Consider the following 13,682-nt stretch of genomic DNA (forward strand, 5'->3'; position numbering starts at 1 on the left):
ACGGTGCTGGTTGTTGTCCGCAGTGCGAGAAGGGTGAGCACATCTCGGAGACGTACGAGGCGCAGTCGTGGCAGTTGCTGGCCAACGGCAGCGCGCTGGTGGGGGGCGTGGCTGTCGCGCAGCCCCTGGAGCGCTACTGCGCAGACGCGGCGGGCCACGGCGGCCGCGGTCAGCTGCTCTACTGCAGCGACAGGTCCGTCTCCTGGAAGCCCAACCGCCAGCGCGGCCTGCTCTACGGGCTGCTGTTCGGACTGGGCGCCATCTTCCTGCTCGCCACCGTGCTCCTCTACAGCTGCCTGCCCGGTGAGCTACCACTCGTGTCTCTGCTCTTTAGACCATTTCATTCGCATGACACATCAAATATGTCCAAGTGTGCCTGTGGAATGCATGAGGTGGTGACAGTAAGAAATTTCACACAAACAAAGTAATACCATGTTGTTGACAATTCTTCGGGGTTATATGGCTGTGGTCCATGGAATTCTTCTGTTCCCAACCTTTCGTCCAATACTACGTTGGACATCCTCAGGAGTACGGCTGGTCCTGCTGAGTCCTGCCGACAGTCGGCAGGACTCAGCAGGACCTGCCGTACCCCTGAGGATGTCCAACGTAGTATTGGACGAAAGGTTGGGAATAGAAGAATTCCATGGACCACAGCCATATAACCCCGAAGAATTATCAACAACAGTACCATCCGGTCATGAAAGCCTTCATTGTATAAAAGTAATACCATACTCTGGAACAACATATTCCATAGCTGCGGTTGCTAATGCATGCCTGTTGTGGTGGTACAGGGTGACAATTATTGAACTATATGAAAAAAAAACCAATGTAAATTAGTTACAAACTAAAGCATGCACACACTTTATTCAACTTATAAACGTCACTACAGATATTCGGATTTAGGTTATGACATGTTTGCCCATCATTGCTCCAGAAGTTGGACCATTACGAAATACGGGGAGTAGCTCACAATTGGTTCACCTCTTACTTTAGGAATAGGCAGCAAAAGGTCATTATTCACAATGTTAATAACGGCTGTGATGTGGGGTCTGAGGGGGGTACTGTCAAGTGGGGGGTGCCCCAGGGATCAGTGTTGGGGCCATTCCTGTTCCTTGTTTATATAAATGATATGCCCTCTAGTATTACGAGTAACTCTAAAATATTTCTGCTTGCTGATGACACTAGCTTGGTAGTAAAGGATGTTGTGTGCAACATTGGCTCTGTCTCAAATAGTGCATCTAAGTTCATGGCTTGTAGAAAATAAACTAACGCTAAATCACAGTAAGACTCAGTTTCTACAGTTTCTAACACACAATCGAACAAAACCTGACGTTTTAATTTCACAGAACGGACATATGATTGGTGAAACTGTTCAAATTCCTACGTGTTCAGATATATAGTAAGCTGTCGTGTGAAGCCCACGTTTAGGATCTTTTTCAGACTTAATACTGCCGTTTTTACTATTCGAACAATATCAGAAGTGAGTGATCGTTCAACACGAAAATTAGTCTACTTTGCTTATTTTCATTCGCTTATGTCGTATGGTATTATATTCTGGGGTAACTCTTCCCATTCTGAAAGGATATTTTTGGCTCAGAAACGGGCAGTTCGGGCAGTAAGTGGTGTAAGTTCACGAACCTCTTGTCGACCTCTGTTCACGATTCTGGGTATTTTGACATTGGCCTCTCAATATATATAGTCCTTACTGTCGTTTTTTGCTACCAATATTAGCTTATTCCCAAGAATAAGCAGCTTTCACTCGGTTAATACTCGGCAGAAATCAAATCTGCATTTGGATTGGATTTCCTTAACTCTTGTGCAAAAAGGTGTGCAGTACACTACTGCATCCATTTTCAATAAACTACCACCTGAATTCAAAAATCTTAGCAGTAATCCACGCGCTTTCAAATCGAAACTGAAGAGTTTTCTCATTGGTCACTCCTTCTATTCTGTCGAGAAGTTCCTTGAAAACTTAAGCTGATTCTTACTGTATTGTTGATTGCGTTTACTTAAATTTATGGACTGACTTTTTTCGGGTTCATGAACATTTATTTTCATCTGTTATTACTTTTATGTTGTAATTTCATGTACTGACACGTTCCATGACCTTGGAGATTTGCTCCTCAATTTGGTCGCACGGAACTTGACGTGTAAATGAAATAAGATAAATTGGCGATGATGTGGCGCAGATGAATAGCGAAATCTACAAGACCTCCTGAACGTCTGTTTTCAGCTCAGCAGTGGTTTTGGACTTATTGCTGCTCACCTTATATTTAATATAGCCCCACAAAAAGGAGTCTCATGTGTTCAGATCTGGAGAATATGGCGGCCAATAGAGACCTATGCCAGTGGCCTCTGGTTACCCCAGAGCCAGAAAGCGGTCTCCAAAGCGCTCCTCCAGAACATCACTCTCCTGCTTTGATGGAGTCGAGCTCCGTCTTGCATGAACGACATCTTGTCGAAATCAGAGTCACTTTGGATAATAGGGATGAAAGCATCTTCCAAAACCTTCACATACCATTCGGTAATCACTGTGCCATCAAGAAATATCTCACCAATTATTCCATGACTGGACATTACACAGCACACAGTCACCTATTGATCATGAAGTGACATCTCGATCGCGAAATGCGGATTCTCAGTCACCCAAATGCGCCGATTTTGATTATTGACGTACCCATCCAAATGTGGGCTCCGTTGCTAAACCAAACCATACTAATTCCCATCATGCCTTGTGACCAACAGTGCAGTTTGAATGTTCTAATGCACACTATTCAGAAGTTATGATGATTTTATTTCACATAGTTCAATAGATGTCACCTAGTACATGGTCCAGTCACATTAATACGATCACAGCCTTGTTATCGTGATGGTCCACAGACAGTATGTTGCAGCACTAGCAGCGGAATCTACATAAACCATGTCAGGTGGGGACATACAAAACAATCCAGTCACTACTGTAATGTGAAAGCAGAGTGATGTATCTCACATCCAAAAGGACATCTTCATTGACTTTCAGGCCAAGGGTGGAAGCATTTCCAAAACAGCAATGTTTATAAGCTGCCCATCTGCTACCATTGTTAAAGTATACTGTGCATGGCTAAATTGCACCATCTAAAACTGGTCCTGAAGCAACTTTGGTGCACCACGGACTATGCAGGGTGTTACAAAAAGGTACGGTCAAACTTTCAGGAAACATTCCTCACACACAAATAAAGAAAAGATGTTATGTGGACATGTGTCCGCAAACGCTTAGTTTCCATGTTAGAGCTCATTTTAGTTTCTTCAGTATGTACTGTACATCCTCGATTCACCGCCAGGATTTCATACGGGATACTCTACCTGTGCTGCTAGAACTTGTGCCATTACAAGTACGACACAACATGTGGTTCATGCACGATAGAGCTCCTGCACATTTTAGTCGAAGTGTTCGTACCCTTCTCGACAACAGATTCGGTGACCGATGGATTGGTAGAGGCGGACCAATTCCATGACCTCCACGCTCTCCTGACCTCAACCCTCTTGACTTTCATTTATGGGGGCATTTGAAAGCTCTTGTCTACGCAACCCCGGTACCAAATGTAGAGACTCTTCGTCCTCGTATTGTGGACGGCTGTGATGCAATACGCCATTCTCCAGGGCTCCATCAGCGCATCAGGGATTCCATGCGACGGAGGGTGGATGCATGTATCCTCGCTAACGGAGGACATTTTGAACATTTCCTGTAACAAAGTGTTTGAAGTCACGCTGGTACGTTCTATTGCTGTGTGTTTCCATTCCATGATTAATGTGATTTGAAGAGAAGTAATAAAATGAGCTCTAACATGGAAAGTAGGCGTTTCCGGACACATGTCCACATAACATATTTTCTTTCTTTGTGTGTGAGGAATGTTTCCTGAAAGTTTGGCCGTACATTTTTGTAGCACCCTGTATATTACAGGGTGAACGACGGCTGCAGAGATGTGTACTGTCGAATAGATGTGCTACTGTCGAGCATCTGACCACCAAGATGAACAAAGGAGCTACAACAATGTGTCCTCAATGACTGTTCAGCGAACATTGCTGTGTATGGATCGCTGCAAAAGTTGTCCGGTTCATTCACCCATGCTGACTCCTGTTCATCGGTGATGAAGGCAGGAACTGGCACATCAGTACCGCATCTGGACGGGTACTTAGTGGCGACAGGCGCCTTTACAGATGAATCAGATCTATGCTCCATCAGACAGATGGCTGTTGTGTACAGCATGAAATGTCTGAAAGCAAACACCCTGAAACAATCGTGGGAAGGGTCCAGGCCAGAGGGCATTTCTTGGGTGATCTCGTAGTTTTGGAATGGACAACTGGTTCAACACAATCATGCATCTATCCTTGAGGAGTAAGTCCACTTGTACATGCAGGTCGATTTGCTCCACGATGTTTACTGGCAGGATAAAGCAACCTGTCACACAGCTCACAGTGTCTGTGCATTGTTCAAAGAGCACCTGGATGAGTTTACCGTAGATCACTGACTAAGAAACATGCCAGATTGAGACCCAATTGAGTACCTGTGGGGCCACCTCGATCGGGCTGTTCGAGAAACCTAGGGCACCTGGCCACACCAGTGGAGTCGACGTGGCTCCACATGCCTGCCGGTAACTTAGAGAACACCACTGACCCCCTTCCTACGGGTCTCGCAGCGTTTTGCACTGCAAAGGGTGTTTGTTCAGGCTTTTGACAGGAGGTCACATTAATGCGACTGGACAGTGTGTGTATTTTCTGGGGCATTAAGGGTTTCAAAGTGCTGTTGTTATAGACCGCTAGCGCTGGCAGAATCTATCTGTACCTGATGTCAGATGGGTAGTCAGCATGTGTGGGCCATCCGGGAAAACCAGTAAAAACAGCAGTGGGTTTAATAGGTAAGGATCTCACTGATGAACAATAGTATATAAAAAGTACAGTACTTTGAAACAAATTGACAAATTTATTTAAACGCACACTGAAGACAACGAATAATACGAGGGCGTGCTGAAAAATAATATCTCAGAATTTGTTATGTGAAACCTCTTAATGCTTTTTAAATAGAAAACTATGTTAACATTCTACATCTTTATTTTTCATGTCTACAAATTCATTTCTCAATATAGCCGTCTTGGCGACGAACACATTTCTCCCAAAGCAAGACCAGTTTGTTGATACCGCCAGTGTTGACAGGAGCCACAGCCTTACCTCTGCTTGCACCGCTTCATCACTATCGAATGAAGTCCTGGAAGATGTTCTTTTAGGTTTTGGAAACGGATGAAAATCAGATGTGGCCATGTCGGACTGTATGGAGGATGATCTGTGACAGTTAAATCCAGGCGTCGGATGGTTGCAAATTCTACAGTGCTCGTGTGTGGACCGGCATTTTCATACGGATGGAGTCGGTGCTCCATTTGTGGACGAATTCTTTGAATCCGAAACTCGATTACTGCACGTTGTTTCTCTGGACCGACATAATAACGTTAAGCACCGCAGTGTTAAACGCTACAATGCGGAGCCCTCTAGAGGAAACTTTTTGCAACTTGCTCCGAAGCGAGGGGGGAACGACGATCAAGTCATATGCGTAACATATCTGACACTGAGAAGAGATTTAAAAAATATGGAAGCATTGGTTTTGGGACGCCATTGTGTATACCATTACATATCACATACGCGCTGTGCTTGGTTGTGAATACAACACTATACAGATGGGCGGAATCACGTTCCGCACATTTCTCCAGGCGATGAACGAAAGCATGTTCAATGGGATCTCCTCCACAGCTATGTGTGTCCTTTCCTTGAATTCAGCCACAGTATCCGTACGTGTAGCGCACACCCGAGTCTTCAGGTACCCCCAGAACAGCCCGCCAGGTTAGCCGTGCAGTCTAACGCACTGATTTCCGAGCGGGAAGGCGTGCCGGTCCCCGGCACGAATCCGCCCGGCGGATTAGTGTCAAGGTCCGGTATGCCGGCCAGTCTGTGGATGGTTTTTAAGACGGTTTACCTTCTGCCTCTACGAACGCGGGCTGGTTCCCCCTATTCCACCTCAGTTACCCTATGTAGGCGATTGCTGCGCAAACATTGTCGCCACGTACGCATACACCGTAATTACTCTACCACGCAAACTTTTGCGGGTTTGAGGTTACACTCGTCTGTTGTGAGACGTTCCCGGAAAGGGGGGGGGTCCACTGGGCGCCGAACCTCACAAACCTCACAATAACCCTGGGTTCGGTGGTGGGCGGCGGTGGGGTGAGTGGACTGCTGTAGCCTGTTGTGCGGTTGTGAACCACTGAGGGCTACGACGGGGCCGAAGCCTCTCCGTCGTTTCTAGGTCCCCAGTTCAACACAACACAATACAATACAATACAATACCCCCAGAAGAAGAAGTCAGAGGCTGTCTAATCTGGCGACAATGCTGACTGATGAGTATCTAGAAATCTGGAAACAAATCGACCAAGAAAATGAAGCTGCAAGACATTCTTGGGCTGTATGAGATTTTGCCCCATCCTGTTGCAACCATGTCGTTGTTCAACTTTGGAAGGAAGAAATCGTGTAACATTTGGACTTAGCGATCCTTAGTAACCCTTCTGCACGACTATGAAGATCCTAAGAAAATATTAACCAATGATGTCCAACGAGGCCACGTCGCACCATACAATTACGCCTTCACAAGGCAAGGATTTCTCCCTCAGCCAACAGGGAATGCCTTCGTTAATGTATCCCCAGCATTGGTAATTTCGTCTATTTACACAACTACCTCGATGAAAATGAGCGTCATGCGTCATTAGTATGTTGTTTGATATTAGGATGAGGTAGGAGTTAGACGAAGCCCAAATCGAAGATTCATTGGGCAATTTTGTCTTGTTCGTTTAGTTTCTGTACGACCTGCGATTTGTACCCGTGGAAGTACAGATTTTCATATATGAGAGAACGATCTCTCAATGTTAGCGCTGAGGCAGAACGGAGAACGTATTCCACTCGTGTTCGGCTGTGTCCTTCATCACAGTGGACCATTTCTCTTTTCGCAAGATACAGTAATCCTGAATCGTTGCACCCACCATACAATCGAACGATGACCGGAAGCTCTCATGGCGTTTCAACACGAAATGATGACGAAACAGTCGCTGAAATGTGATGGGAGACTCATAATTTTTAAAATAGAGCTCGACGGTTAATGCTGTGGACTCCAGAAGGCAATAATTATAAATGATCATCCTTCCTCGATGCAGCGACCCGTAGTACGTGATCAGATTCTACTACTGATTCTGCCAGACACTGTAGAAAAGGTGTATATTGTTTACTTCGAAGTACCATTGGGTGTACCCTACTGTTGGTAAAGCAGCCACCAGTCAATCAGAGGGGCCATAACGGCTAGTTAGTGACAAACCATCAGGAGAGAGAGGGAGAGGGAGAGGGAGAGAGAGAGAGAGAGAGAGAGAGAGAGAGAGAGAGAGAGAGAGAGAGAGAGAGAGAGGGGGGGGGGGAGGGAGAAAAAGAGAGAGAGAGAGAGCAAGAGAGAATGGGGAGGGAGAGAGGGGGAGATAGATAGAGAGAGAGAGAGAGAGAGAGAGAGAGAGAGAGAGAGAGAGAGAGAGAGAGCGAGAGAGAATGGGGAGGGAGAGAGGGGGAGACAGATAGAGAGAGAGAGAGATGAAGGGAGAGAGAGAGAAAGTGCAACGTCATCCTTTGTCGGGAGGAGAGACCAGGGCAGCGGAATGTCTCTCGATCGACGCCCAGGACGTGCCTCAGCGGCCAGTACGTGACTATTGTCCCGCGAGTCCCATGATTCGTTCAGGCGTGGCGAGGGAAAGTTTGATCTTACAACATCCGTAACTACAATGAACTGCTCTTATGCTGAAGTGCTCCCTCGATCCAGCATGTAGCCCGCAAGAGTTAGCACCGAAGTACTGATATGACATGTTGTCTTCTTTGTTTTCCAGCCTCTTTTTTTTCACAGTTGCAGTTATATAGGTAGTGTAGGTTAAACGCCGTCTTTTGCAACTGTAATGAAAGTCTTATTAAGACCAAACGCGTTTTACTTTATCCTAAGGCATCTTCAGTGATCTCTGTAACAGTATGGTTTTCTTCCTCCTACACTTTGTTTGCTTGAATCATGAACAGTTCGCGTGACTTAACTTAGTACTTTAAATTTTATTAGTTCTTATAACTACTCACGGTTTTTCTGGATGTTTGCGTCATTCTTCCTGTTGTTTCACATATGTGAGTTAGACTTTAGCACACAGCTTCTTCCCTATCACTAAATATATTATTTCAAGTTTTTGTGTTGTACAGAATCGCTGACATTCTCGCCATTTTGTGTATTTTGTTCTGCTAATGTAGGATGCGTTCGTCTTTTGTTTCTTTTGATAGGAGTTGGAGCATCTGCTATTGCTCTGTGTGTGTCAGTGGATATATTTTCCGAGTAGTGTGTGTGCGCGTGCATTTTCTCAGTGGTAATGGCTGTCCATATATTTGTGTGTTTGCTTGTTTATTTGTTTGTTTGTAAAAGGAACTAATACATCGTAGCTACTGTGTGTGTAAATTATTGCTTTACTGTGGTACGCTAGCAGTTGATCTAGGGTGGGGATTGGCAACATCCTCGAGAGGCATAGAATAAAAATAGCGTATCCAAGCAATAACTCTGTACAGAAATGTCAAGAAAAGGAAGACCACATAACACATACCAAAAATCTTTCATAATCAATTATCTGTTTAGCCATAGTTAATTGCCAGCTCATATCGAATAAAACACGCAAACGAACTGGTATAATACACTGAAGCGCCAAAGAAATTGGTATAGGCATACGTATTCAAATACGGAGGCATGTAAACAGGCAGAATAAGGGGCTGCGGTCGGCGACGCCTGTGCAAGACAACAAGTGTCTAGCGCAGTTGTTAGTTCGGTTACTGCTGCTACAATGGCCGTTTATCGAGATTTAAGTGAGTTTGAACGTGGTGTTATAGTTGGACCTGACCGTATGTGATTATTTCTTGTGGGGGTTTATAAAAGACTCTGTTTATGTGCCTCTGTTAACAACAACAATGAATGAAGTGAGACATCGCATAATAGCAGCTGTGGAAGCTGTAACTCAAGACATGCTCGCTGCAGTGTGGGAACAGTCTGAATACCGCACGACACCTATGAGAAGGAATGAAAAAAAAACTTTTTGAGTTTCCTGTACATCAAAAAACAAAATTCATTTTATGTATGTATTAGTTTCAGAAATAGGATGATTCTTTTTGATGCACCCTGTATTTTATAAAAAGTGCGGCTGTTAGTACGCTCTATTTCTACACGTTTATGATCAGCCGCAGTCCTGCGTCCACTTCAATGATGGGTCGTCTAGATACTGACAGCTGGCGTTGTGTTGGCAGGCCTGCTGGCTCGGATGCACGCGCGGGCCGTGGTGTGCCACGCTACCTCTCTGCTGGGAGCCTACGTGGCGCTCGCCGTGATGCAGACGTGGCCCGACATGCCGCCGCCAGCCTGCTCTGCCGCCGGTGAGTAGCGCTACTTGTGTCGTCTGACGGTTAACGCCATGACGACGTTCGGTTTCAGCGACGATATGTGTTTTGTCGCCTCTTTGTTAACGAGTTATGGTGGCAATGAGCAACTGAATATGAGTCTTTGGGCACAAAATTGGTTACGATAAATAAATAAAGCACTCAACTACAGCTGTGGACGACTTATTTTCTTGAAACAATCTGACGCAGTTCAGGAGCGATGGCGTGGTGCATTGTCATCATGAAGTTTCAGGTTGTAATGGACCCTGTTTTAAATCAAATGAGATGGGATCACTATTGAAACTATTTGTGCTGTTATAACTGTGCAGTTAGTTTTAATTAATACAGTGAAACTTCCTCGCAGATTAAAACTGTGTGTCGGACCGATATTCGAGCTCGGGAGCTTTGCCTTTCGCGGGCAAGTGCTATACCAACTGAGCTACCCAAGCACGACTCACGCCCTGTCCTCGCAGCTTTACTTCTGGCGGTATCTCGTCTCCTACCTTCCAAACTTGACAGAAGCTCTCCTGCGAACCTAGCACTCCCCCATAGCCTGGGGGATGTCTGGTACAGCACTTGCCCGCGAAAGGCAAAGGTCCCGAGTTCGAGTCTCGCTCCGGCACACAGTTTTAATCTGTCAGGAAGTTTCATATCAGCGCGCACTCCGCTGCAGAGTGAAAATCTCATTCTGGAATTAATTTAGTGGTTGCATTTTTAGGTATACCATCACCTAATTACAGTTCTGGAATGAATTCATATTAGCTATGAATGACTTATTTGCAATCAGTCTCCACTTTATCACAGTATACATGAGGGTATGCTGAAAAGCAATGCCTCCGAATTTTTGTGTGTGAAAACACTTAATTTTTAAGTGAAACAAACCTATTAACATCTTTCTTCTCCTTGTCTACTTATTTAAGAGGGTGGTTTGAAAAGTTCTGAGAATCACCAGGAGAGGTCAGGGTTACCGCAACGAGTTGTTCACGCGATAGTCATTGGACTGTTGCCTGAAAACACGTGCCACGTCAGTGCTCTTGGAAAAGAGCGGTGGCGGTGACGTGGCTCTGTTGTTGTTCCCACGTAGTGATTGGCGAAGATGGAAAAAATCGAGATTCGAGCAGTGATTAAGTACGTCGTAAAGAAAGGTATGAAAGCAAAGTACATTCCTGCCGATTTCCAGAACACACTGTCGAACTCTGCTCCTTTATATTCAACTGTTGCCAAGTGGACAAATGAATTTAAAAATGTTCAAATGTGTGTGAAATCTTATGGGAGTTAACTGCTAAGGTCATCAGTCCCTAAGCTTACACACTACTTAACCTAAATTATCCTAACACACACACCCATGCCCGAGGGAGGACTCGAACCTCCGCCGGGATCAGCCTCACAGTCACAAATGAATTTAAATTTGGTCGGAAGAGCTTAGATGATGATCCGCGTAGTGGTCGGCCAAGATGTGTCACTACTCCAGAAATCATTGCAAAAGTGCAGAAAATGGTCATGGAGGATCGCCGATTGAAAGTGCGTGAAATTGCTCACGCTTGCCAGATGTCATCTGAATCAGAGGTTAACTGAAGAATTAGAAATGGAAAAAAGTATCTGCAAGATGGGTGCCGCGACAAAACAATGCGCGCCCGCACACATGTGCCGTCGCCGTGGCAAAATTACACGAACTAATGTATGAATTGTTGCCACACCCTCCTTATTCACCTGATATGGCTCCATCAGACTTTCATCTCTTCCCAAAACTGAAAATTTTTATTGGTGGACGAAGATTCACTTCAAACGTACAATTGATAACCGGAGTTCAAAAATTCAAATTGCTCTGAGCACTATGGGACTTAACGTCTGAGGTCATGAGTCCCCTAGAACTTAGAACTACTGAAACTTAACTAACCTTAGGACATCACACACATCTATGCCCGAGGCAGGATTCGAACCTGCGATCGTAGCGATCATGCGTGTTGTGTCTAGACAAGACAGCCTAGACACAATGAGAGGAAGCCGAAAGGCACGCGCTTAAACTCACGCAGGCTGGCGTGAGGTCTGAAACAGGATACGTAATGAATGCTATAAAGAAAAGTACGTAGCTTCTGGAATACTTAACTTTAATCCACATTTGTAGAACATCGCTCTTGATGATACATTAAAAGAATCTCAATATCAATTGAATACGGCGCCTTGGTAGGTCATAGCAAATGTAGCTGAAGGCTATGCTGACTAACGTCTCGGCAAATGAGAGCGTATTTGTCAGTGAACCGTTCCTTGCAAAGTCGGCTGTACAACTGGGGCGAGTGCCAGGACGTCTCTCTAGACCTGCCGTGTGGTGGCGCTCGGTCTGCGATCACTGACAGTGGCGACACGCGGGTCCGACGTATACTAATGGACCGCGGCCGATTTAAAGGCTACCACCTAGCAAGTGTGGTGTCTGGCGGTGACACTACAATGCGGTTCCAGACTGTAGCGCTTAGAACCGCTCGGCCACCCCTGCCGGCATAACCGGAGTTGACAACTATTTTGCTGGCCTGGAGGAAACTCATTTTCGAGATAGGATCAAGGCACGGGTACATCGTTGGACCATGTGCATTAATCTACAAGGAGACTACATTGAAAAATAAAAAAGTTTCAGTGATGTAAGTATTTCGTTCCGAGAACTTTTCTACACATCCTCGTATTTTTCACCGTAGTCACTCTGTTGACAAACACATTACTCCCGACGAGAGACCAGTTTGTTGGTACCGTCACTCTAGAATGTCACCTCACCTCTGCAGGCACCACTTCATCACTACCAACGTAAAGTCCTTAAAGTATTCTGTAAGTTTAGGAAACGATGAAAACAGGACGGGGCCAAGTCAGGACTGTGTCGATGATCGATGGCAGTGAACCCAAAGTGTTGGACTGATGCAGATGTATTTGTGTCATCCGGCGACTTTCTCTGATGAGTTCATCCACCAGTTGCCGACGAGTCTCTTCGGTTGCTTTGCGCTGTTGTCCACTCAGAGATGCCACTCATATTGAGGTTACCGTCACCGTTACCTCCATTACGAGTACGAACAACACAACACCGCCCATTATCTCCGTACACGGCTTTTATCCTTCTACGAATTTCTATTGGAGGCACGTTTCCTGCGGTTAGAAATTCCACTGCAGGCCGCTGCTCCTCACGCGCCGACGTAGTTAGGTTACAGGCCGCCATGTTACACGCTACAAATCGGAGCTCTCTAGCGGCAATGGGTTGCAACTTGCATCAGCGAAGCAGGGAAGTCGACTGAGTAATACGGATGACATGTAATACCTCAACCTACATGGAGATCAGAATCAAAAATCCGCAGGCATTCAGCACGCCCTCGTAACAAACTGCCTAATGAAACAGTTATAGGCCTGTGTCTAAACCGTAACCTATTCAAAGAGACAATGACACACTGAACAATGGCCGCAAATTTTTTATATCACTTCCTGTCTGCTTAGCATACTTTAACATCCTCAGTGCAGTTCACACGCGCTAAGACAGAAACTAGTACTTACCATTAGACAATCTATCTGAAAGTTTTACATGTTTTGGATTGAAAATTTAATGTGGTATGAATCTGAATGCTGTCTTTTTGCATGAAATTTGAGAAAGCGGGAACACTCCATTTACTGCCAGCGTAGATTGTATATATTGGAAATGGTTCCTTATACTTCAGTAAATTTAAAATAGATGTTAGATCAATGCATGGCTGAAGACCCTTACTGTTTTAACCACTCAAAGAAGGACAACAGACATTAGGAACTTAAGCAATGCACACGAAAGATCATAGCCGTGAATCGGGAGCGGTAATTTAGCGTTTCTCTGTACCGTCAATGAACAATGTTGAATGGACTCTGTTCACAGGCAAAAAGATAGACATTAGAACTTCAGTAACAAGCTAGTTTGCAGTCATTTAAACACGTTGAATTTATTACGTCATATATCGTTCAATTTTAGGAGAAAACGCTAATCTTCACCCAGTTATAAAAAAAATTTAAAGCAAATATCAGCTCTTTCCCTATAGCGGTTGATGAGTGTGTGATTCACACTCAGTTAATAGGTGCTCAGACATGTTGCGTCTACTTGCACGTCTCGCGTACCATTTACACGTTCTGCTTTCTTGTATGGCTTTTTAGGTGCAATTACTATTCCAACTGCTGTACTTATTACA

The 13,682-nt window shown here is 45.0% G+C and overlaps 1 protein-coding gene across 2 annotated transcripts in view; it reads left to right on the forward strand.

Annotated features, from left to right (window-relative positions):
- Positions 1-13,682, forward strand: part of LOC126418977 (probable G-protein coupled receptor Mth-like 1) — a 382,615-nt gene that overhangs the window by 147,209 nt on the left and 221,724 nt on the right. For both annotated transcript variants that reach the window (XM_050086023.1, XM_050086024.1), the window contains exons 4-5: positions 24-303; positions 9,373-9,498. In XM_050086023.1, coding sequence (XP_049941980.1) covers positions 24-303; positions 9,373-9,498 — 406 coding nt within the window. The remainder of the gene's footprint in view (positions 1-23; positions 304-9,372; positions 9,499-13,682) is intronic.

Source organism: Schistocerca serialis, chromosome 9 (assembly GCF_023864345.2).
Source record: "Schistocerca serialis cubense isolate TAMUIC-IGC-003099 chromosome 9, iqSchSeri2.2, whole genome shotgun sequence".
Classification (NCBI taxonomy): domain Eukaryota; kingdom Metazoa; phylum Arthropoda; class Insecta; order Orthoptera; family Acrididae; genus Schistocerca; species Schistocerca serialis.